General features: G+C 39.1%; 1 protein-coding gene and 1 non-coding gene across 6 annotated transcripts in view; one reads left to right on the top strand and one right to left on the bottom strand.

The window, feature by feature from the left end:
• Nucleotides 1–13,260: 13,260 nt before the first annotated feature.
• The window catches only part of dnah1 (dynein, axonemal, heavy chain 1), an 82,634-nt gene continuing 68,682 nt past the window's right edge, over nucleotides 13,261–27,212 (bottom strand). For 3 of the 5 annotated variants that reach the window (XM_057845899.1, XM_057845897.1, XM_057845898.1), the window contains 7 exons: nucleotides 25,323–25,499; nucleotides 24,794–24,964; nucleotides 24,536–24,666; nucleotides 19,526–19,670; nucleotides 16,333–16,539; nucleotides 16,023–16,257; nucleotides 13,261–15,781 (listed from right to left, as the gene is read on the bottom strand). In XM_057845899.1, the coding sequence (XP_057701882.1) occupies nucleotides 15,660–15,781; nucleotides 16,023–16,257; nucleotides 16,333–16,539; nucleotides 19,526–19,670; nucleotides 24,536–24,666; nucleotides 24,794–24,964; nucleotides 25,323–25,499 (1,188 nt within the window). In that variant the 3' untranslated portion in view covers nucleotides 13,261–15,659. Of the gene's footprint in view, nucleotides 15,782–16,022; nucleotides 16,258–16,332; nucleotides 16,540–19,363; nucleotides 19,671–24,535; nucleotides 24,667–24,793; nucleotides 24,965–25,322; nucleotides 25,500–27,212 lie in introns of those variants that run through there. The other 2 variants (XM_057845900.1, XR_009064391.1) reach the window with 2 other exon arrangements.
• Nucleotides 16,568–16,639, top strand: trnae-cuc (transfer RNA glutamic acid (anticodon CUC)). The gene has a single exon. It is a non-coding gene; the product is annotated as a tRNA-Glu (tRNA).

The following is a 27,212-nucleotide window of genomic DNA, read 5'->3' as shown; positions in this document are numbered from 1 at the left end:
CTCTAAAAAAACTTGGGCAGTTTTAAATAAAGTCATAAACAGAGGCCAGAAGTCACCAGTGCTACCGGATTCTTTGGATGGCAACATTTCCTTACTGGCTAACAACTTAAATGACCACTTCATTACCATAGGTGAGGAACTTGCAAATAAAATCAGACCCCCTATAGACCCTACTCACGTGACGTCACAGCCACGCCCCCGTGCCATGTTGTCCGGATACTAGTCATGTTAATGCATTAGCGCTTCGTAAATTCCTCCTACTATGGCGTGTTTTTCTGCTCGTTAACATTAATAATCAAAATGGTGAAGTCGTGTGTGGCGGTCGGTTGCAAAAACAGAGAAGATAGACGGAGAGACTTGAATTTTTACCGTATTCCGAGAGACCCGAAGAGGAGACCGCGATTGACTGCTGCAATTCGACGAGAAAACTGGGCTCCAAACGACTACCACAGATTATGTAGTAGTCATTTTATATCTGGTAAGATGCATTTAATATATATTTAGAGGGTTTTGGGCTGACAACCACAATTAAGCTCATTGCTAGGCTAATCGCCGACAACATACACGTATGTATGTAGTGAGTGATATCGCTAAACCATATAAACATTAAAAGCCCTAGCTCCATTGACAAATGACATGAAATACATTAGACTTGACAGTGGATGTTAGCAAGAACAAAAGATTTTGAATAGAAAATTTCGTAACTCACCTTCCGAGCACAAGATTCCTGCCGAATTTTCGTGTACGAGGACCTGTTTCACCCAACCAGCAACGTAGCATTTATAAGCCTCCAAGCTCTTAAAGTTTTTCAAACTTTCGTGAGAATAGGCTGATTTTGTGTGGACAAGATAGTTGTAAATATCAGGATATCAGATGACAGGCGAAGCCAGCGGGTCGAAAAACATCGATTTAGGCATCAAATACGGATCTGGCGAATGGATAAACTGAAGCTTTTCCACGTAACGCCTTTTATGCAACGGATCCAATGAGTTTACAGCGTCAGATAACACCGGGGCTTCCATGAATTGCTCTATAACTTGCTCGACTAATTGAAAACAATGAGAATAGGTCTGAAAAAGAGGTACAATATGGCGGCCGGAAACAGCGACACGCCCATTTTGTGACGTAGGTGAGTAGGGTCTATAGACCCTACTCACATGACGTCACAACCACGCCCCCGCGCCATATTGTCCGTCAACTCGTCACTGTTGATGCATTACCGCTACGTAAATTCCTCCTATTATGGCGTGTTTTTCTGCTCGTTAACATTAATAATCAAAATGGTGAAGGCGTGTGTGGCGGTTGGTTGCAATAACAGAGAAGATAGACGGAGAGACTTGAAGTTCTATCGGATTCCGAGAGACCCGGAGAGGAGAGCGAGATGGGCTGCTGCAATTCGACGAGAAAACTGGGCTCCAAACGATTACCACAGATTATGTAGTAGTCATTTTATATCTGGTAAAATGCATTTAATATATATTTAGAGGGTTATGGGCTGACAACCACAATTAAGATCATTGCTAGGCTAATCGCCGACAACATACACTCAGATGTTGTGAATGAACTACCTGAAAATATATAATTATAAGGGGATAATAAGAGAGTTGTCATACAATTAATTTACAATTTCACTATTGAGGTCAAAAGCCAAAAAACAAATTCAACTAGGGACAATCTGGAGTAGTGCTATCGCACTTCATATTTATTACATATTATAAATGTATGTAGTGAGAGTGCTATCGCTAAACCATATAAACATTAAAAGCCCTAGCTCCATTGACAAATGACATGAAATACATTAGACTTGACAGTGGGTGTTAGCAAGAACAAAAGATTTTGAGTTGAAAATTTCGTAACTCACCTTCCCGAGCACAAGATAGATTCCTGCCGAATTTTCGTGGATGAGGACCTGTTTAGCAACCAGCAACCAGCAACGAAGTATTTATAAGCCTCCAAGCTCTTAAAATTTTTCAAACTTTCGTGAGAATAGGCTGATTTTGTGTGGACAAGATAGTTGTAAATATCAGGGTAGCAGATGTCAGGCAGAGACGGCGGAGACAGCGGGTCGAAAAACATCGATTTAGGCATCAAATATGGATCTGGCGAATGGATAAACTGAAGCTTTTCCACACAACGCCTTTTATGCAACACATCCAATGAGTTTACAGCGTCAGATAACACCGGGGCTTCCATGAATTGCTCTATAAATTGCACGACTAATTGAAACCATTGAGAATAGGGCTAAAAAATGATGGACAATATGGCGGCCGGATACAGCGACACGTCATTTTGTGACGTAGGTGAGTAGGGTCTATAGGTTCATTTTACAAACACTATCTTTCAGGCAATTATTTAAACTAATTTTTCCTTAGACCTACAGACGTTACTGAAGTCTGTACAATTATCAAAAACCTGAGAAGTTCCCATTCAGCAGCAGCAGATGAAATAAGCAGTAGGATTCTCATTCCTATTGCCCATATAATTGCAAAACCAATTGCACACTGCATTAATTTATCCCTACTTCATGGCGTAGTGCCAAAACAGACCAAAATTGCCAGAATCATTCCAGTCTACAAATCCGGAGATAAAAATAACATGAATAATTATCGCCCAATTGCCGTTCTACCAACGCTTTCTAAGGTACAAGAAAGAGTTGTGCACAATAGACTAAGCGAATACCTCGACAAGTTTCATATCATAACCAGTTCGCAATATGGCTTCAGGAAGAAGAATTCAACATGCATGGCCATTCTAGATCTTGTTGAAAAAATTTAATGATGCCTTTGAGCAGGGCAAGTGCGGAGTGGGCATTTTTTTTGACTTATCTAAGGCTTTTGACACCATTGACCATAATATTTTACTGGAGAAAATGCATCACTATGGTATTAGAGGAGTAGCATACAACTGGTTCAGAAGTTACTTATTCAGGCGACAACAATATGTTGGTATTAAAAATCATGTTTCACAAAAAAAGGAAATAAAATATGGAGTCCCCCAGGGTTCAATTTTGGGCCCATTGCTTTTTCTTATCTACATTAATGACCTTGTTAATTCTTCTGACATACTACACATGATTTTGTTTGCTGATGACACCAATTTGTTTGTTTCACATAAAAACCCATTAGACCTACAGCACATTTTAAACGCAGAGTTAATTAAAACAGATAGCTGGCTCAGATGCAACAAACTATCCCTCAACATCAACAAAACCAATTACATAGTATTTAGATCAAATAAGAAAGCAACTGACACAAACAGGATTTGTCTGAAAGTAAACAACGACAATTTATCACAAGTCGATTCCACAAAGTTCCTGGGGGTCTTCATTGATAAGTCTCTCAATTTCAAATGCCATATAGAACATCTTATATCAACACTATCCAAATATGTTGGTTATTTCTTCAAAATAAGACACCATCTCCCTTTAACCGCACTTCTCACTTTGTACAAAACCTTATTTGAGCCCCATATCAACTACTGTAACATCATATGGTGCAACACGTTCTCCAGCCACCTAAAAAAATTGCAAACTCTGCAAAAGAAGATGGTACGGGCCATGTCCTGGGCTAGTTTAAAGCCCCCACCAACTCCTTGTTTTATAGTTTACGCCTTCTTCGACTCACTGAGTTGAACACATTTCATAACGCAGGTATATTGTTCCAAATTGTAAATAATATGAATAGCAAGCTCTCTGAGCTCATTCCAGTCGGGACTCCTCTCCATACTCATAACACCAGAAACAAAGACCTCATCAGTGGAAAAAAGAGAAGACTTGTTAGCACCAGCCTGAACATTGCAACTAGAGGTCCTCAGATTTGGAATGAGCTTGACGAAAATCTAAAAGTGTATATAATTTAAAATAGAAAGTGTTGAAATCCATCTCCACCTTTAAAATGATGCTAAAAAGCATTCTGATCAGTAAATACAACAACTCCAACATACGTAGGTTATAAATTCTTTTCTAGGGAAGTATTTCTTTTCATTTATTTTTATTTAAAAAAAAAAAAAAATTCTGTATGTGTGTGGGTGTGTGTGTGTACGGAGTTTGTTTTTGTCCAGTAGTATGTTTCTGAATGAGAACACTGAAAAATACGACAACTCACCCTTCTGCTCATCTGATCATTTTCTTTCTTGATTGCCTTGATGTACGCAGGCTCCTGACTATACGCTTTTAGTAGCTTCTTAAGGAGACCTGACTCACGCATAATCTTGGCTCAGCACTATGATATGATGTACAATTTGTAAATATGAATGTGTGTGAATAAATTGAAATTGAATTGAAAAGGCAGGAGCACTTTAATCCTTGATCGCGAAATGTATCACGTAGGCCTGTCGCGATAACAAATTTTAGTGTGCGATAATTATTCTCATAAATTATTGCGATATGCGATATTATTGTGCCCCCCCCCTCCAATTTTTTAAACCAATTTACAATAACACAGTGCGAATACAGTATATATTAATAGATGAACTACACCCATTTAAACGCGATATTTACTCTTAAATTCAAATATACTTTTTAAGAAATCACAACTAAAAACAATAGACCATACCTCTTAAGTAAAAAACAACAATATTGATACCGCACAGAAACACAGAATAAATAAAATGTGTTAAAAAAAAAAAAAAAAAAATTGCACTTAACAACTTCAGCATTTAGAAAAATGAAAACTTTTCCCGTCATAGCTTCTGCAATGGTGTTCCACAGGGATGCAATGATACAGTTAAGTCATGGTTCGGTACGAATTTCGATACGAGGGACACGATTTTCGATCCGATTCAATACATTTAATGCTCTGTAAAAAAAACAAAAAAAACAATTGTATTTTTAAAAAAATTATTATTTTTTTATGCTAACGAGCAAAAATTAAATTGCCATCATATAAACATGCATTTTAGTGCATATAATATTTATGTGCTTTACTTCTTACTGATATGAAAAAAAATTGTATAAAAGTGCTGAGAACAATCTTTACTGTTTGTAAAGTGAGGCAGGGCACACCGTTGATTGCTACAGCTCTCTTAGTAGCTAGGTTTACTACATGAGCAAGACATCCTATTTATGGTCCGAATCCATTTGTGTCACGTACTGAATTAACAATATTTGCAACATTATCTATAGTCACTGGTATGGATTGATTTGGCCTTCTTAATCTCATGTGACAAATGACAGTTTAGAATTCATCGATGTAGTATATGGACTACATGTCCCATAATCACTCTGGGCTCACGTAGCCAATGGCATGGGAAGTAGCACATCTAGTTTGCCATTTCATGATATCTAGTTTGCCATTTCATGATATCTAGTGTGTGCGCGCAACCACGCATTAAAAAAGCAAGCGCCGCTGAAGTCACGTCTGCTCATTACTACACAACACCAGCATATGAGGGCTTTCATATAGAGGACGAGTTTGAAGCACAGCGCTCTTAATTTCATTCAGCTGTTCGTTGTCAAAGTGAGGTTATTCGTAGCAGCCAAGTCCGTAACAATGTTTTGGCGGACTTCGTTGTAAATATCCAGCGTTGTGCCGAAAAATAGCCGCCCCGCGTGAAATGTCACTCCTGACGGGAGCGCCCACACGTCAACAACACCGGCGCGCCATAGATGGTCCACAGTCACTCCGGAGCACTGACGCGGCCGGTATACGTTGAACAATAGGATATAATGGGAACAATTGGCTCCGGGGCTAGTTTTTGGCGGACCTGGAACGAAGATGCATTTTGCGCAGTTGGTAACGAACTTTTAACAGCACGTCTGCCGCACGCGCACACACACGTGCACGCGAGGCGATAAATCGCAGCGGAAAAGTTACCGCCTTCATTTTTATTTATCGCGCGATAAATGGAATTATTGCATATTGCGACAGGCTTAGTATCACGTTTGATACACTTAAATTTTCGTGATTTTGAGACTAATTTAGAATTTTGACATTTCTTTTTGAAAAAAAAAAAAAAAAAAGATGGATGCAAGTCAACACATGCATCTGCAGGTTTCATGAGAAAAAAACATGATTTAGCATGGGTTATAGATATTAGAGCACTTATTACACATATTCATTTGGAATTTTTTCACAAATTTGAAAAAAAGGTTTAATTAGGACCTTATTTTTCAAAATTTGGGATTCTCTGATAATTGCTTCATGTTGCAGGTATTTAAGGGGTAAGCAACATTACTCCGTGTGACCCATTACTTCAATTTTCTAAAATGGCGACAATCAACAAAAAAAAATAAAATTGACTGTGATGGCCGACGCTTCAAGGATAGGTGGAAATTGGACTATTTCTTCACTAAAATACGCAACAACTGTGTCCGCCTCATTTGCAGAGACAGTCGCTGTTTTAAAAGATTTCAATGTGAGGCGATATTACCAAACAAGACACGTTGACATGTACGAGAGGATTACAGGGAAGATACGCAGCGAGAAATTGAAGCAACTTGAAGCTAGTTTAATTTCACAGCAATATTTCGCAAGAGCCCGAGAGTCGAAAGAGAACGCCGCAAAGGCTAGTTGCGAGATTGTTGAAATTATTCATTAAAAAAATTAATGAAGCAGATGTAACACACTGAATGGCTTGCTAAATTTTGCTTAAATATATTGTTCTACGTAAAGGACGTCAGCCAAGGTCGGCCCCCCTGCTATAGAGTAATGGTATCTCAACTTACAAGTTATTGTCATTCACATAGTGTATGGCATCAAGGGCGTAGGTTTGCATAGGGACAGTAGGGATCAGAGGTTGCGCTTGACTTTTTCGTTGTCTGTCATTTTGACTGACAGAGTCATAAAAATCCGGTCATAATCTATTTTTACCCGTCACTTAAATGTTTAAAATGATAATAATGACATATTCAATAGTATTTAGTTTTCATTCATTTTTAATTAATATTCTGTCCGAACAAGCTTAACAAGAGGCAGACAGACAGCGGAGTGCACCAATCAGCGACGGGCAGACGTGCCGTTAGCAAAGCGACGAGGGCAGGACGAGGGACTTGCGCGCGGAAGTAAACATACGAGGAGAATGGAGTTTATTCAACATGGCTGGCGCGAGACAGACTGTTGTCAATGTCTCGTGTCGATATGTTTTAGCTAATTTAAAACTGAATTTACCGCGGATTGGAACATATTCTCGGCTCTCCCGCCATCCGTGTTGTTGTAGAGACGACTTTCGGCGCGCAAGAGTGACGTTGCTCGTGAAGAACACGTCACGCAAATAAACAAATCTGATTTGTCGATTGATTTTGTACCTACTCGAGAGGCTGTGTCCCAGACTTTTCTCTCAGTGTTTGAAAAATACAGGGAGAACAGTCTGGCCATGCCAGGCAAACACTCAGTTGCCTTGACATTTTTCCGAGTAAGGCCAACGACGTCATGCATCAAGAGAGACAATAGCTAATTAATATGCTCACTCGCCACCCTGTGGTCTGGGGTGTGAATTGCAACCTGTCAAAATGACGGATGGACTTCAGTTTTTTCCGTCACCGTTTTAAAAAAACGGTCAACGACGGAAAATATTCGGTTAACGCGACCCCTGGTAGGGATATAACACTGCCAACTTTCAGGATGCTCAAATTGTCCCCACCAACTTTTAAGCAACCTTATTTGAATTATATAATGATTATAATTGATAATAAATATTAATGATAAAAATTTATAGTGTCTTCACTTATGTTGTAAGAATAGAATTGACCCTTCCATTGTTAAGTGAATTACCATTTTGGCCCGAATATAAGACGGCCCTGAATATAAGACAACCCCCTCTTTTTCAAGACTCAAGTTTGAAAACATTTTTTTGAACACCAAATTAATTTTTGTACAGAAAATAATTACAGTAAATCTCAAATGATTATAACAACATATTTGAGAGAAAAAGCATGTTATTTTGCCTCATTCAAATCTTAATATCTAAACATTTAAATATGTAAACTAAAGTGCAATCACATTCGTAAATGAATGGCTTCTGGTTTTTGAAATGTAAACGGGGTGAAAGTGGCAAGAATTTCTTGCAGGAACTCCCCGTCACTGAGCCAGAAATTTTGTTTACTTATTTATCTATTTTGGGCGGGGGGGCAAACCTCCTAAAACTACTGAAATGCAAAGAAAACTGTTTTGGCACAATTATTTCTATAACTCATACAAAAACTGATTTTCATTCAAAATTGTATTTTTTTCAATGATTTGCAAAATAAAAGTTAACAAAAACAGGAATAATCCCAACCAAATTTTTATTTTCCGTCTATTTAAATGCCAAATCTCAATTTTAACTACTTAAGAAGATAGGATGCACATTAAAATTGAAGTTAATGTAAACATTTACTTTTTTTTTTATATAATAAAGACATAAGAAATATACATTCAGAAAAATAAGTACAAATGACTCATATTTTGCAGAGTGAAATGGAATACAGTATATTTTGAAGATCGTGCAAGCATTGACTTTTTTAAATCATAAGGAAATGAATAAGCAGCCTAACATAAATGAACAAATATAAGTCCAAAGTGCACATTGACAGCTAAGATGTTCTGAACCTCCCCATCAGAGCAAATACAACTAAATATGATAAATAAGCCTCCTCAACTCTTTCCTTGCTCTTAAAGATTTGATCCATTTTCTGTTGCATCGCCCTTTTTTTGTCGCATCAATTCAAAAAACTTTTTGTTGTTGTTGCTGTTCCAGAAAACATGCACTAGCTAGCTAACTATCTCTGCTGATCACATGTCAATATGTCAGCCAATTGAACGGATAAATGAGTCCAGGCGTTTTGCTTTGCCACGTGCATTTGCACATTGACGTGACTCATCATCGTCAGACTCTTATAACTGCAGCAGCTAGGGAAATAAATATCGGTGGAAACGGATTACGCTACACAAGCACTTTATTATGCTTGTTATTAACACTTGTGCATTTAAATCTGATGTTGGTAGACTGTTTTTTTGGAGATGAAATGCATGTGAGGCAGCTCAGCATTTTATTTTTTTATTTTTTTTTTACATAACGTTTTGACAGTTGCGGTCATATTTTTGGAATCGAAGCACCGTGTACAGGAACACCATTCCGGCTCTGAATCTTATACCGGAACTGCGTTCCTGCCCTGAATCTTATACCGGAACTGCGTTCCTGATTGTTGTGGCCAACTTTCACCCCTGAATGTAAATAAACCAATCTATTATGATAAAACAACAAAATTGCAATAACTGCATTAACCATCAAAGTGAAGTCTAACTGTAATTGTAGTCTTGAAACAAATCTGAACAAGGAAAAACATTGCAATAAAATAATGCAAACTGGTTAAACTTGAGTAGCTCAGCTCTGTCATGACAGAACATTGCTTCAATGGTGAATCGTGAATGGGTATAATGTCTAGACCCCGAATATAGGACGACCCCCTCTTTTTCAGTCTTATTTCAATGCCAAAACACCATTTTATATTCGGGCCAATACGGTACTTTGCAGCCAAGTAGCATTAAGTTCTCTGCCACCGTGTGGGACTTTTTGAATTTAGCAACAAGTTCAGCAACAAGGTAACGGAATTTGATGACTTTCTCATTTACCTTTGTAGTTTTTCTCAAAAAAGTTGCCCGTTTCTCTGTTTTCACGAAGGCAAACAAAATAGTCCAGCGACTTGTTTTGAAGCGACGGATGTTTCGTTTGGAGATGACATGTAAGCTTGCTTGGCACCATGGTGCTGTTGGAGAGTTGCTTGTGTCGCATTCAAGAACTGCTCGGCTTTCTAGCCATCAGCCACCTTGCTGTCCTCGAGAATGTGTTGGAATAAAACACGGGGAGGATTGAGGGTCGTCACATATGGAAAGGGCACTTTCGTGTATATCGACACTTGACGAGTCTAATCCAATAATGTAAAGTAGACGTGCTGGGGTCCACATTGTCGCGGAGAGCAAGGTGGCTACAAATTCGAGCAGTTCTTGAATGCGACATGAGCAATACCTCTCTCATTTGCACACAACCAAAACCTTCTACCTAGTCCTTCCTTCCTTCCTTCTGCAACGACGACGTAAAAAAAAAAAAAAATGCAATATTGGATAATTTCTAGCGGCACACCTGACAATCTTTCATGGCACACTAGTGTGCCGTGGCACACTGGTTGAAAAACACTGCTATACAGTAGTGGTACCTCAACTCACAAGTTATTGTCATTCACATAGTGTATGGAATCTATGTTCACCATGAAATTAACTGAACAGCAATTTATCCATGACTGTCTATTGCAGGGGTCGGCAACCCAAAATATTGAAAGAGCTATATTGAAGCGGAAAAAACAAAAATGTCTGGAGCCACAAAAAATTGGAAGTCTTTTATAAGCCTTATAATGAAGGCAACATACTGTATGCTGTATGTACTGTTTGTATATTAGCTTACCATGATCAAAATGACTAAGTTGGCTACAAATACAAAATGAGTCTTCATGATTACTGTATTTTCCCCATAGGGCGCACCTAAAAGCCTTCAATTTTGCCAAAAGCCGACAGTGCGGCTGATAATCCGATGTTCTTTAGATATGGATCAAAATTGGTATATCATGGCATGACATTCCATTTAGCTCAGCTCCATCTTGTGGATGCATTACGCAATGCCAACCACTATTACTGCGCCTTATAATGCAGTGCGCCCTATACATGAAAGTGGTTTTAAAATAGGCCATTCATTGAAGGTGCGCCTTATACTTTAATGCGCCTTGTAGTGCGGAAAATACATACCCTAATTTTCAAACTATATGACACTACTATTTTCCATCATTTTGAATCCTGGAGCCTATAGTCCAGTGCGGCTTATTTGTTGATTTATTTGGGTTAATTAGTCAACATTTATTTGACAGTGGCGTCATAAGACCATCATAATTATGACATGACACTATCATTTGACTTACTGAATGCCTATGATAGATGTCATGAGGTGTCATCCGGCAAATTATGTCACTCACTCCATCTTTTATATCCATTCAAAAGTGAGATAATTTGCCGGATGACACTAAATGACATTTGTTATAAGCATTAATTAATGCTCATGACAGTGTCATGTCTTAATTATGATTGTCTTATGACAGTCTTATTGTGCCACTGTCAAATAAAGTCTTACCAAATACCATAACTAGCAATTAATGAAACCACTGGAACAGTAACTGAAGAAATAATTTGCACAGAACATGGATTTTGATTGTTATTTACATCTGTAGCGCTGCAACGCATGTTGGGAGGCATGTTGGACGACAACAGTGTTGACAGCAGATGGCAGCAGGAGTTTGACTGTCTCCCCCAAGGGATCAGTGTTGGCCATATGAAGCCTTTTGAAACAATGAAGCTCTGCAGCCAATTAGTTCAAAGCTTCATGGTGGTTCATTTGGTCTTATGACAGTCTTCTGAGGCCACTGTCAAATAAAGTGTTACCGGTTAATATATTTTGGTGTAAATATCCCATAATACAATGAGGACAGCTGCGGCTTATAGTCTAGTGCGGCTTACCTATGAACAAATGTCGTTTTTGTGTCAAATTTGGTGGGTGGTGGCTTATAGTCAGGTGTGCCTTATAGTCCGAAAATGAATATATGTTAATTTTCTCTGCAGTGCATCCTACAGAGAATGACACACCAAGTGACTATTCAGTTGGATGATGCCGCCTCAAGTTTAACTTCATTACAATATTAACGAATTAGAAGAATGTTTGTGTCATGTTTGCCCTCCTACATAAACCATATTAAAACTCAAAATATACCCCCGCCCACCCCATATTTTGCCATTTTCTAATATTTTTTAAAAAGCTCCAGGGAGCCACTAGGGCAGCGCTAAAGTGCCACGTGTTGCTGACCCCCGGTCTAGTGTCTCACCATAATAACGATTTTGTTACTTTTATACATAAAATAACAGTATTGCAACTTTTTTGCAATTCCAGTCCCTCCCACATTAAATGGAACGGAAGTCTCCTGCCGACAATCGCAGCAAATAACTTAGAATATGTGTTGTTCTGCCTTTTAGGGGCCTGGGGATTAAGTCAGAAGCTGCAGTAAGTAAGGTTGGGCTATTATCACTTTAATATCGTGTTAACATTTCCATGCACCTTTCATTTTGCATTTGTTTGTGACTGTCCCAATTCAAATAACTGAAAGTGCATTGACAGTTTCATTTCACTGAAGCAGCAGTTTGAGTTTAATTTGGGCTTTAAACAAGAAGCCATAAAGCAGTGGTTCTTAACCTTGCTAAAGGTACCGAACCCCACAAGTTTCACATGTGGATTCACCGAACCCTTCGGAATTAGATAATAAAGCTTTTTTTTAAATTTTAAATTTTTTTTTTAATATTCCACACCAACATATCTAAGCTAGCAAGCTAATAATTTGGCAAATTCCAGTTTAAGTTTGTTCTCATTTGACAGCATGTTTTATAAACAGGTCAAAATTTGAGACCATGCTGCCAATTGGTCTGGTGTATTCCCTCATACTAAGTGAGAATCAACCTTCCACTGAGCAAACCAGTTCCTCCTCCCATCGGATCGAGGACTAGCAGTTAAAAGAAATGGATTAAGCATGCAATTGGGAGCAAAACAGTACAAAACATGGTCTAAAAAGCCACTTTGGGCGGTCGTGGCAGAGTTGGTAGCCGGAGTTGTCCATGGACCGAATGGTCAGTGGTTCAATTCCCGGCTACGACTGCCCACTGTCGAAGTGCCCTTAGGCAAGGCACTGAACCCTAATTTGCCCCCAATCGGTTGGCAGCGCCTTGCATGGCAGCAGCACCATTTGTTGTGTGAATGTGTGCGTGAACGGGTAAATGTGTGCTAATGTAAAGCGCTTTGGGCATGGTAACCATTAGGGGTGCAACGGTTCAGTTAGCCCACGGTTCGGTTTGAACCTCGGTTTTAGGATCACGGTTTCGGTTTGCTTTTCGCATTTTTTTTTTTTTTTAAACTGCCTTTATTTTGCTTTTAAGAAAATGAAATAAACACTTGAAATGTAAACATGTTTGACTGTTAAAATGCCTCTTAGCTCTTTGGCTAGTTTAGTGACTGACTACTGAAATACACACACAGTAGTAACAAAGTTATTTGGCAAAGTAACTGGTGTTACCTTTCATGTTTGTTTGCCCCCCCCATAAAAAACAGTAACCTTTGCTATGTTTGAAGGTCATTTAATGTTCTGAATCAACCGTTAAAGTTGATAAAATTGCTCCCGTTTTTGCATTAGTTCCCTTCTGTCTACTTTTGACGTGTGAAAATTTTAAAACTGTTTCATCATTTAAAGATAGACTCAAGTCAAGATTTTGCCGATTTAGGAGTATTTTAAATAAAAGTTACTTCGGTTCACTAGGAAGGTTCACTACAACAGAGCCTTTCTGAGAAGTTTACTGCTCTAAAATGGCCGCTGTTTACTAACGCTACCGAGTCTGTCATTTCGCATGTTCTTCTATATGCATGAGTTATCTAGGCGTAGGTTGTAGGCTGTCGGCTACAGTTAGGACATATTGGAGCCACCTAGCCTAGCATCGCGTTTGCTACAGCGTCACAACAAACACTCTTCCCTCTCCGTGCCTCTGACTTTTCTCGCATCATTCAACCAATGTATTAACTAGAGGTGTGCGAAATTTCCGATTCTTAGATTATTCGCGATTCGGCCGTGCAAGATTCGAGAACAATTCACAAACATCCAAATTCCGATTATTGAAATATGTCAAGTAAAGCGAAAGTAAAACACACTCAGCGCGCCGCGCGGTCTTCGGAACGCAATGAGGAACGGAGCGAGAGTAGCTAAACATCATGCTTGTCATTACCCGGCCCCTCGGGTAATGCCAATGCTCAACTCACGGCTCTAGCTCAACTCATGCCGCGAGATAAAAAAACAATAACATACCTGACTGCTGCCGACAGCTGCTACAAAGTACGTCCACATACTGGCACGGTAGATATCATATTTATATAGGACTAGATGCAATGTACAGAAAGCTAGATGCGGGTGTTAGTAAACAGCCGCCATCTTAAAGCAGTAGACTTCCCTGCAAGGCCGTTGTAGCGAACCTTCCAAGCGAACCTAATTAACTTTTTATCTAAAATACTCCTAAATCGGTAAAATATTGACTTGAATCTTTAAAATAGTTTTAAAACTGTCATATGTCGAAAGTAGACAAAAGGGAAATTATAGAATAACGGGAGCAATTATAACAACTTTAACGGTTGATTCACAACATTAAATTAATTGAATCTAGTTTAAAGCTGCTGATACAGAATGGGGATTTGAGTATATGATTTATTGTTTTTAACTGTTAACTTGATACTGAAATAGTCGTTTATTTAAGCCTGCGAGGCTTTTTATTTATTATTATTATTATTTTTTTTACAGTTTTTGTAACTAATGTACAAAACATTAAAAGCAGCTAATAGCGGGGGATGGGGGTATCATCAATAATTGATTTATAATCTAATCGAATCGAATCGTTAGATGCCTAAAGATTCCCACCTCTAGTATTAACGGAGGAAAAAAAACGTAACGCACGAAAAACATACACATACACACACATACACATTTAAAAATCAGTGCTCACTTGTACAAATTACGCGCGTCAAGCGTTGCAAATAAATTAACGGAGCCCGCCATGTGTTTTCATTGGTGTCATCTCCAGGGTTGTCCTGCTCTGAGAAAGTGATATCTGTGGGTGATGCCGGCTGAGGTGCCGGAGTCATGTTATAAGTGTTGCCATTAGCATAGGGAACAAGCGCTGAGCAATGCTTGCAATTGTTTGTTTTTTTTTCAATATTTTCTCTTCCTCCTATTTTCTCTTCCACCGCATTGTAGTCCACGGGGAAACCGAAATGTTGCCACACCGCAGATTTGAAAGAAGCCAGTGCTTCCTCAAAATTCGGTCTCTCCACTCCTCCGCTCGCCATAGCTTTTTGTTTTCTTTCTTGTTTCACTTTCACTTCGCTCGTAAGCGAGAGAGGCCGTTACTCGGCTTCTATTACACAGGTGCTTGACAGCGATCGGACATTTACTTGCGGCGGGGCGGGAATTTCTCCACAGCTGTGCTTCACGTCGCACACAGAGCTCGACCAATTCATTCCACAAGCGTTCAGAATAAATTAATTGCAAAACCGAAAAGGCGTGGTTCATAAAGGCGTATTGAACCGTACGGTTCGGCTTTGAACCGCAAACCGTTGCACTCCTAGTAACCATGTAGATAAATGCGCTATATAAGTATTTACCATTTACTTTGCCTAGATTTAATCAGCGTATGAAAATAGGGCTGTGTGTTTCTTTACCTTCGCTAAACCCCTTAGACTTACTCCTGGGGTTCGAAAGTTAACCAGTTTTTTGTAACTCCAAAAAATTGTAAATTGGGGCACTTTTAAGTCAAGATACTACTGTTTACACGGAAAAATCCATTTAACAACTTCATAATGACCGTGTATGACATGTGTCTCTCAAAGGACAAAAAGAAAGGAAATGTCACTACAGTTCTCATAAATGCAGTTCCCTCGATACCAGTTACTCAAATCTGTACCATCTGCTATCCTAAAAAAAAGATACTTTTTAGTGTTGTGTAATACAGCATCTTATCTTTCTTTTTTGTATGTTTGATTGCTCTGAATAAGGTCAAAAAAGTAAGTGGTGACCCAAGATGTTCAGTACAGTACTAAACTGTAGGTTACATCTCGGATCGGGTTTAATAGTCCAAAGCACAAATGAGGGCCACTCCGCGTTTGATCCAGTGTCCTGGTGTGAGATCCGTAGGCAGCTCTACTGCAATCACATAGTTGGTAGAATGCCCAGTAGTAGACAGCGTCCCTGAAAAAGCACATGAACACATCAGTGTCCGCACAGTCCAGCGTACCAGAAAGGTGACAGCGGTGCGGTGTGGATGGAAAATACAGAGCTGTACTTTCTAGGTCATGAAACATGACACTGTCTGACGTCAGTCTATTTTTGGCTGAACCACACCACAAGGAGATAAAACCCAAGCTGTACTCACGCTTGTTTAACCCAAATTGAATACACAAAGAAGAACATGTTAATACTTTATACTAACCAGCTCGTGTGAGGGTCTTGTAAATGGGGCAGATGTAGATCCCAGAGGTCGGAGGTTTGCGGTTTTGTGTTGGGATGAACCAGATGGCTGCCATTTCTGTATAGAGCTCCTTCGGTCTGGACTCTATTAGCTGAGCGGTGTTATTATCCCAGCGAGCACCCTCGATGAATAACCCATTGATATAGCAGCCTGTGTCTGGCTTTTCATGTATGTCGCACACGGCTTTTAACACAACCTGAGGATAAACAGGGCCATGGCTAGACAGGATTTGTATACAGTCCAGTAAACGAACAAACAGCTAATGTCAAACCTGAAAGTCAAATCCAATGGTGTCGATGGAGATGCCAAAGCGACGGGCATAATTCTGCAGGGTGCCGGTGAGAAAAGCTTGAGGGAAGTAGAAGCCGCTAATCCAAAAGACAGGTGGAATACCATTGGAGATCCATTCTTGCAGGAAATGGATCCTCTGCAGCAGGTCAGATACCCAGGAGGCCAGAGGCTTCAGTGAGGGATAAGCCTATATGGGAAGAGAAGGTCATCAACATTCCCTGGTGGTCTAGTGGCTAGGATTCGGCGCTCTCACCGCCGCGGCCCGGGTTCGATTCCCGGTCAGGGAAATGTACCATTTTAAGATTTATGGGCTGGCTACAAGGCGAAAATGAATCTGGCTTAACATCAAACTGTAGATGTCAACTCGCACTGCTTCTTTCATAAATTAAATGCTGAGGGATTTGTAAAAATCTGTATCCACTGGCGTAACATAAACCTGTCGATGTCAACTAGCACTGCTTCTTTTATAGGTTAAATGCTAACATCATAGAAAACGGATTTATAAAAATTTGTATCCACCTATTTTTTTTTTCTTTGTGCTTTTCTTTTATAATATAATTCACAATTCAAATTATAAAAACAGCATTTAAAGATTTAAAATCCTAAAAAATATGTGATGTTTGGTTTTTGTGAGCTCGTATTTTATTGGCAATAAAATGAAAATGTTTGACACCTGAATTGACATTACAGTGACCCCTCGTCTTTCGAAGTTAATGGGGACCAGAACCGGCCGCGACAAGTGGAAAAACTGAGTAGCGCACCTCCCATTAAAAAAAATGTTTTTAAAAAATTTCCGCGATAAGTGAAAAATAGCGAAGTAGCGCACTCCCAATTAAAAAAAAAAAAAAAAAAAAAAAAAAAAAAGTGTGTTGGAAAGAGATACATATAAGACATGTTTTCACCCAAAGCATGATTTAAAAAACACTTTTATGTAATGGGTTTTCCCATTGGCAGTGTATCAAATACTTGTTCTCCCCACTGTACATATAGATTTTAATAAATGTTTTTTAAGCACTTCAAATGTAATAATTAGGATAAGTTTCAAACGTGTTATTGTCCCACTGAATTATTTTTAAACAAGAATAAAGTAGTAAAATGCTTGGCTTTACTAAATGCTTCATAGTGAGTCCACTCAAATCCGCTCAAGCTGGTCATTTACACACAATGAGTTGCCACAGCAACTGTTTAACAAGTTAAACGATGAGTGGCACATGCAACGCTTTTGAAGTCCGTGACTCTGGCAAGATCAAAAATCTGTCAACATTGTTAACTTTAATAAGCAACTCCAGTGATGTGCCTGACGAACAAAGAGCAGGGAGAGGGAGGGAGGGAGCGAGAGCGAGACTATGCGATCAGCTCGGGACAGCTCATCTGTATTATTATTATTTTTTTTTTTTTTTAAATTGAAGAAAAATCCGCGATGGACTGAGGGTGCAAAGTTTGAAGTGCGAAGTAGCGAAGGATCACTGTATATCTTACTTTAAGCATATTTGTGCATGAACATTTTTGCTACAGTAGACTACGGGCCTGTTCAAGCTCACCAGTGATTGGACATTGTGATTTCCAAGGAATATTGTACAGCTGATCATTTGAAAATAAAGACTGGCAAGGATTCATTGTAATAAAACGTCAAATCTTCAAACTTGATCAGTGTCTTCACATAGATTATCATTAATTATTAATTCAAACTTCAAAAAAGGTCATTTGACTAATGAATGAATTAATCTCAAATGTGAATATCAAACCGGTAGCCCTTCGCGAACAACAAACAAAAACCAAAAAAAGCAGAATTTTACTCTTATAAAAGATAACCGCCGGGAAAACCGTAAAAACACGTAAAAACGTTATAGTGCTTCAGTAACAGTAAATTTTACGTTAGATATTTTGGGATTAAAAAAAAAAATGAAAATCATGGTAATAAAACAATAACACTACTTTTCATTCTGCAAATATGGATTCTTAATGGGAGTGACATTATGTTGCATCATACCTCATTGTCATTCTCCATTCTGGATTTGGAGCCACGTTGCAACCTTGGCAGTCAAACGTGCTAACTACTGAGCTACAGCTACAGTGGAAGAAGCGTTGTGCATGTAGAGCAGTGGTTCTTAACCTGGGGTCGATCGAAACCCAGGGGTTCTGTGATTAAATCTAAGGGGTTTGGTGAAGATAAAGAAACGCAGAGCCCTATTTTCGTACGCTGAGTAAATCTAAGCAAAGTGGCTTTTTAGACCAGGTTTTGGACTGGTTTGCTCCCAGTTTATAGGGTTAATCTGATGGGAGGAGGAACTAGTTTGCTAGGTTGACTTGCACTTGGTATGAGGGAATACAACAGACCAATGGGCATCGTAGTCTCAAATTTTGACATGTTTTTAAAAACATGTTGTCAAAATGAGAAGAATTTTGAACGGGAATTTGCTAAATTAGCTTGCTAGCTTAGATACAGAAAAAATGCTTTATTTTGTAATTCCGAAGTGTTCGGTGAATCCAAATGTGAAACTTGAGGGGTTCGGTACCTTTAGCAAGGTTAAGAACCACTGATGTAGAGGTTTAATAGAAACATGACTCCCTGGATGCTTAAAAGAGTGCATGTGAAGCTAGAGTGTGCGATTGGCTCAGTAATCAGCACACCTGACTGCCAGAATGACAACATGAGTTCAAACTCCAGTTGGAGAAGTGAAAGGGAGCACTGTGACATCACCACCATCGAAATGGTTACGCAAAAGTCAAAAAGATGTCCCATTTGACATGTTGCAGTGAACACATGAAGAAATACACAGAAATACACGGAAAGAGGAAATGAGAGCAACCTGATGAATCATTTCCTGTACACTGCCAAGATGCCATTCAGCAAGGCACCAAACCAAGCTGCATGTAGTGTAACTTGAAGTTTTTGTTTGGAGACAATCAAGGTTTTGTGATTCATTTTTTGTTGTGGGAATTACTTGCGTTGTTTCAAAATTTACCATAAAGTTTGACATCCATTCTTGTAACGACTATAAGCAACAAACTTCAGTGTACTATGTGTGGCCCTTCTCCTCCTTTTCTTGCAAAATGGATTCCCCCAAAACAACACATATTTCATCACCAGTCTATCAAACAAGTTATGCAACAATCACAATGTGACCTCCGTAGCTCATATCGATGTTTGTGTGTTCGTATGTGTGCCTTGCCTTGGCCTTCCACATATCTGGCACACCATTGTTAAACAGGCTATTAGCCATTAGCTCCAATTCTGATGACATCACCACTAAACCTTTCAGAGCCTTCACAATATCAATGAGAGACTGTGCGATGACCTCCAGCAAACTGTTGTATCTGAAAGAGAGATAAAGCACAAGGACTGTTCATATCTGTCTATGACAAGGCTTTAACAGACTAGTGGAGTTATTGCTGTGCAGGTTATTACTTGAAAAATACTGTATTTTAAGAGCGAAAAGTTAAGTTCAGGAAAATAATTTCGATTTCAAAGGGGGTCCTCACAATACATGAATATAAAACTAGGGCTGCAGCTATCGAATATTTTAATAATCGAGTAATCGACTGAAAATTCTATCGATTATTCGAGTTATTGTATAAAACATATATTCTTAGGTGAAGAGCAATTATAAATATACATGAGAAAACAAGGCATTTCATCTCATATTGAACCATTTTCAGTCAATCAATGTCTATTTTCGATGTAAATTGTTGAAAACAGCCAACAATTGCATCTCAAATGTAAATAGAATAAAAAAAAAAAAAAAAAAAAGACATTCACTGCTTTCACTCAAAAAACTTGGATTTTATTAAAAAAAAAAAAAAAAAAAAAAAAAAATATATATATATATATATATATATATATATATATATATATATATTTCTTACCTAAAAATACCATTACGCTTGATAACACACATCACTTAAAAAGTTAGGTATTTTTCCCACGTGTTTCAATTGAATTTCCATTTGTGTCCAGCTATTTTTAAGTTCTAGTTAAGTTTTAAGTTAGTCTAAACTGTAAGTCCTGGTAGGATTTTGAGTTTTGCAGTGTTCAAAATAAATGTATGATACCTGCTGTATTGGAGCACATTAGGGACAAGTGCTACTTGGTGTTTTATCCAGCAATGACTACTGAGCTAAAATTGACAGTTAACATTATTAAGTTTTTATTTTACACCCTCATCACTCTACAGCGCTATGTTTTCACAGAGTAAATAAAGCCTGTATGTAAGACACGTTAGCCACGCATCGACAGTGGTCATAATTAATAGAAACCTAGCCCTTTGCAGGGCTAACGTTACGTGAGCGAGTGACAGTAACGTTAATCTTATTTATTAGTGCTTAGAGGTCTACTGCTTTAAGATGGCGGCTGTTTACTAACGCCGCTGACTCTGTCACTTCGTATCTAGTTCAACATACATGTGATCTCTATGAGACGCATCAGACCCTACCTGCTACCACCGTAGCATCATGCGGGCTAGTTTTTAGTAACGTCGGCATCGTTTGTAGTGGCTGTTGGCTGCAGTAAGTTTTTGTTGTTGTTTTTTTCTTAAATTGCTTCTTCCTCTATGCACGTGACATCAGCGCGTTGTCATTAAAAGTATGGCATTGAAAGTAGTCCGGGCAAAACGTGATGCTTAGAGCTGTCGAAATGAAACGATTACTCGAGATGAATAAAATTACTCGGATCAGTTTTTAAACTCGAGTTACTCGAGTTGCTCGAGTATTCGTTTCAGCTCTATATAAAACTATTAATTTAATACTAGTACCATATTTTCCACACAATAAGGCGCACCTAAAAGCTTCCAATTTTCTCAAAAGCCAACAGTGCGCCTTATAATCCGATGTGCTTTATATATGGATTAAAATTGGTTAATCATGACATGACATTCTCTTCAGTGCAGCTCCATCTAGTGGATGCATAACGCACTCCAACTATGACTACTACTACTACTACAAGAACTGCGCCTTATAATGCGGTGCGCCTCATTAACTGAAGCGCCGCCTTTACTCAGATGTGCCTTATATTGTGGAAAATATGGTACTTAATATGGCGCAATCGTCAGACAACTCGTCTCTTTTAAACGATTCAGACATTAAATCAGATGAAAATGTTTTCGTTTTCACGAAAGATGGTTCTTCCCGATAATATTATGAGCCAGAGGCAGATGACACTATCACTGACTTTGATGAGAGAAAAGTTGAAGAAATAACCATCAACATTCAGGAACATGTTGTTTTCGTCAACGATGATTAAATATTTCGTTGACGAACAATTTTTTCATGACAATGACGTGCTAAAACCGTACCTTGGGAAACTAAAACAGAATGAAACGAATGCGAGTCTTTGTCTGACGAGAACGAGATGAAAATTCACTACAGTTTCTGTCGTATGTTCACAATGTGTGACATTTTCTTATCATACGTGTAGTTAGCATGCATCGTAGCAGTGTTTGGTCCTGTCACTCATGTGACATGTTGCGCCCCCCCGCCCCACATACACACTTGCTCACCGGTGTCTCTCCAGGCTCCAGACTGGCCTTTTGTAAAACATTTCAGGTGCTGCTCGGTCAGTTTTTTTTTTACTTATCTTGGCTGAATATGCCATGTTGCTTTAGCCTTTAAAGGTCTGTGCTGAGTGATCATCACACACTAAATGTAACTTTTAGCATTAGCATTGTGTTCGCGTTAGCATTACAGTTTAACGTGGTCAGTGTCGTCTTAAACTCTTGGAAAACTTTTTACTTAGAGTTCGTGGCGTCTCGCGGAGTTTTTAATAATGGAAATAATGTACTGTCTTCCTGCTGAATGTGTATTATCATCACGAAGATGGTTATGTCCTTGTAGACTCTACAATTACATGCTCGTCTGTCAATGTTCATTCAAAATTGTTGGAAACTTTACAGTGAGGAGCAGAAATATTTGCACCCCTTGTGATTTTGCCTTTTCACCCTCTTAAAAAATAGGTAGAGGTCTGAAATATCAATGCATGATGCATTTTCACTTATAGAGACATAATTTTTTTTTTTAAATCCGGAACTCACATTGTATGATTTTTCAATAATTTATATGTAATTTACTGGAGTTTAAAAGTATTTGTACCCCTGAGAAAATCAGTGCTAATATTTAGTCCAGAAGCCTTTGTTTGCAATTACAGAGGTCAGACGCTTTATTTAGTTCTTCACCAGGTTTTCACATATGGAAACAAGGATTTTGGCCCATTCTTCCACACAAATCTGTCAGGTTTCGGGGCTGTTGTTGAGAAACACGAAGTTTCAGCTCCATCCAAAGATTTTCTATTCGATTGAGCACTGGGGACTGGCTAAGCCACTCCAGAACCCTTGATATGCTTATTACGCAGCCACTGCTTGGTCAGCTTGGCTGTGTGCTTCAGATCATTGTCATGTTGGAAGATCCAGCCACGACTTTATCTTCAAGTATCTGACTGAAGGAAGGAGGTTGTGGCTCAAAATCTTACGATACATTTCACCATTCATCCTCTGCTTTATACAGTACAGTCATCCTGTCTCCTTTGCCAAAAAGCAGCCCCAAAGCATGATGTTTCCACCCCATACATCACAGTGGGGATGGTGTTCTTGTGATTGTACTCTTCCTTCTTTTTCCTCCGCACACGACGAGTAAAGTTTGCCCCAAAAAGTTCTATTTTGGTCTCATCTGACCACATGACTTTCTCCCATGACCCCTCTGCATCATTCAGATGGTCCCTGGCAAACTTCGGATGGGCCTTCCCATGTACTGGCTTCAATAGGGGAACCTCCTGAACAATGTATGATTTTAAACCATTGCACCGTAGTGTTCTACTGATAGTAGCCTTTGAAACTGTGAATCCAGCGAGGTAGATTATCAGTCATGTTTAGCCTTTTACATTTTCTAGCAATTGCTGCAACTGTTGATTTATTCTCACCAAGCTCCTTTCAAATTGTCCCATAGTCTTTTCCAGCTTTGTGGGGCTCGACAATTTTTTCTCTGGTGTCTTTCTAAAGCTTTGTGGTCTTCCCCATGGTAGCAGTTGGATTATGACTGACTGTGGGGTGCACAGGTGACAATAAAGAGCTCAAATGGGTGGTGGGTGGGTGGTTACTTATGGGCTAAAGGTGGCCCTTTTTTTTTTAAGGTAGACTGAAAACTCTTTGAGTGTCATAATTATTGCTGATTTTCAGGGGTGCAAATACTTATGAACCCCAGTAAATTAAAAATAAATTATTGAAAAATCATACAATGTGATTCCCGGATTTTTTTTTTTTTTTTGATTATGTCCCAACAAGTGGAAATGCATCTATGATTGAAATTTCAAATCTCTACCTATTTTCTAAGTGGGTGAACTTGCAAAATCACAAGGGATGCAAATACTTCTGCTCCTTACTGTATATATTTATTCATGGACTAAAACTTTTAAAGTTTACAGAGGAAAACATTTTGAGTAATTGTTGACTAAAACTACAGTAGACGAAATTTTTCTGGGTTTTCGTTGACTAAAACTAGACGAAGACAAACAGAGTTTGAAACGACTAAAATATGACTAAGACTAATAAGTATTTTTGTCCAAAAGACAAAGACGAAAATTAAAAGGGCTGCCAAAACCAACACTGTTCTGGAAAACTGTTTAGTATCTCCTAAAAACTCTTAATATTCAAGATATGGTTATCAATAAGAAAAATGCTTTGTTCGCCTGCGTTCCTCCTCGTCTAGCTACACCACATCCACCGGTTCAGGTTCACGAAAATTGCTCCACGTCAACTGCACAAATATCACCCATTCTCATCTGAGTGCATCCTTTATTAGAAAAAAACAATACATTGATATCTCTAAATCCACCGACGACGCAATAGTTCGGCATTTTGTGGCGGACAGTTTCTACATTGATGCCTATGGTAAATTGCAGACTTTCAACTGTCGTCTCCCCTAGTTGACGTCATCTCCAAAATTTACCGAAAGTACCCGATCGGGCCATTTGAATTTTCATTTATCGCTGACGACCCGTGAGACTGATTAAAAAAAAAGTCTATCTAAAACTATCCTGCTGTATTATTTCAAAACAGGTTTAGATTATGGAAGATTTTATTGAATATTTTTCATATCTGGGTGTTAGTTTTGCTGTGAAATTTCCCCTTTAAGATCCTAAAGAGACAGTGGATACATATGTATACTGTACAGATGAAGCAAAGCAATGGTGATGTTACCTGATGACCTCCTGGATGAGCACTGTGTTCATGGATTCTTCATAGAGAACAGGGTACTTTTCCATCACCTCCTGAGTATCAAAAGGCTTTGGAATTTTTACTACAATGCCTGCGACTATCTCCTCCACTATCTGTAGTAAAAGGAAGAGGCTGGTCAACAATTACATGTCTTTTCCATTGAATAAAAGGCAGTAAACCCCACTGGGAGTTGACAGTGGCTGTTGTAACAGCAGTGATGCAGGTGACAGGAATGAATACCTCCTCCAGGGTCTTGCCTCCTGCAGATGCGGTTCGAGGCTGGAGGCGCAGCACAGCACCCAGCAGAGCGAATGTCTCATTCTGGGCAAAGCTTATGTTAGCGTTGTCATGAAGGCCAAAGATCTCAGGTGTATCATTGATGGGCAGACTTTGCACGTATGCCAAGTAACCCTAATGTCAGAAAGGACAGACAGGCATTAATTTGAATTGTAAGTTCCAAGTAGAGATTTAAAAAATAAACTAGAACACAGCTTTGGAAATGTAGACTAATATCTTGCACATTGACAGACACCGCAAACCTGGGGTAGCCAACTCCGGTCCTCGAGGGCTCAATCCAGCTTGTTTTCCATGTCTCCCTCATTTAAAACACCTGAATCAAATGATCAGCTCGTCAGTAAGCTCTGCAGGAGCCTGATAACGATCCTGATTATTTGAGTCAGGTGTGTTGGAGGAGGGAGACATGGAAAACAAGCTGGATAGGGGCCCTCGAGGACCGATGTTGGCTACCCCTGCAGCAAACCCAACTAACCTTGATATCCAGACTTGTCTCAACCTGCCGGTAAACTCCAGATTCAGAGTAAATATGGTCCTCTTGAAGAACAGCAGGACAATAGAAATCTTCCAGCACACTGAGGAGACAGCGTCTGTCCCACTCATCTGTCACACGGCCCCCATAATTGATCTCCCCTGCAGTGTATTTCAGCACCTGGACACAAGAAGCGCCAATGAAAGAAACTGTGAACATGTGTGAATAAGTTTAAGTAAAATGTTCTTGTTCAATTTATTCAAATCCAAATACATTTAATACAATCTATTGGCGCCAAATACAACTCCCTTTGGAACGCACATTTTGTACAGTACATAGTAGACATGTGCCGATTACCGATTTCAAGGTGTACCGTGGTATGAAAACGTCAAGGTTTCACAACCGCAATAAATTTCTGTCATACCGACTCTAATGTATTAGCTATTTTTTTATGTTCCAAAAATGCATGGAGAAATCCCTTGCTTGCAGCTGTAAAGCTCAACCACCGACTATCGATTGTTGCTCAGTATCAGTGAGTCAGCTGTGCTACACAATGGCTGGAAGAGGTAAAACTCCGGAAATTTTTCCCCCCATCGAAGAAAATGAAATCACTGGTATGGGAATACTTCGGCTATAGAAAAGTTGCAGACGGCCGCGGCTTAGAGAAGGAGGGCCAACCGACATGTAAAACATGTTTGTGGAGGGTGGATGCCGAGGAGGCAATACCTCCAATATGATTTCACATCTACACAAAATTAAAGGTTAGTAAACACTGTCATGACTGTTTCCGTCCCACCAGCTACGAGAGTTAACTAGAGCTGTCCCGACTAGTCGACATAGTCGACGTCATCGATAACGTAAATCCGTCGACGAGCACAACATCCCATCGACGATTAATGAAGGGTTAAAAAAATATATGCGTGGAAAGTTCAGAATGTCGGGCGTTCTGTATGCAAGTGGGGAAAGCGGCACAAAGCCAAAAAAAGCGCACCAGAGTGTCCAAAACATTGACTTATTTCAAAGAAACAAAGGAGGGTACACTCTTGTGTCCTGTCTCTTCAATGCCAAGCTTGGCTGGACGTCGGCCGTGAATAAACACCTCAAGCGCCGTCACCCAGTTTGTAAGTCCATTTAACTAACTAACAACAGGTTTTATTGATGTTGCTAAGCCTGTTGCAATATGCATTTATCACACGGCAAATAAAAATGAGGGCGGTAATTTTCATGGCTGCCTTTTATCGCTGCGCGCGTGCGTGCATACATTGGTGCGTGCGTGCTGATGGCATATGAGACTCCAGTTCCTTTCTCTTATCAACACGCTGTAGAATTAAAGTTCAGACATAAAAAATAAGAAAACACATCTATATTAAACACTAACTTTAGCACTGCTACACTGAGGTGAATGGGGGAAAACCTACTTTAGCCTGCTATAAAACATTGGCAGTCGTCTCGTGAAAGCAAACTTGCGGTTAAAAGGTGACACGTCAAACATGAAAAATCGCTGATTAACAGCATTTGCAAATGAAAAAAAAAATGACCAAAAAAATCTATTACTGACACTACATGCAATGACAAAACATGCTTTTTTTGCGGAGTGTAAAGCTGAAGTTAGCGGTTTAGCGAACGTACTTCCGGTGAACATTTCAAAATAAAAGAATGTCATGTTTGTCATATAAAATAGCGATTTTTGGAGTTAATCCCACAAACTTCAGAATTCAGATTCTACACTAAGAATACCTTTAAAATGACACCCTTCATGAAAAATCTGATTGGCAATGAATAATTATTATAATTATTATAAAACTATTATATACAGTATAGTACTATACTATAATATTAATGCAAGGCGTTTTTTTAAGAATTGTTTTGAATCATGTTGGAAAGGCGAAGTCA

The sequence above is a fragment of the Corythoichthys intestinalis genome, chromosome 9 (genome assembly GCF_030265065.1).
Source record: "Corythoichthys intestinalis isolate RoL2023-P3 chromosome 9, ASM3026506v1, whole genome shotgun sequence".
Taxonomy (NCBI): Eukaryota; Metazoa; Chordata; class Actinopteri; order Syngnathiformes; family Syngnathidae; genus Corythoichthys; species Corythoichthys intestinalis.
Note: the sequence above shows the minus strand (reverse complement) of the source record. Positions and strands in the feature narration are given on the sequence as shown.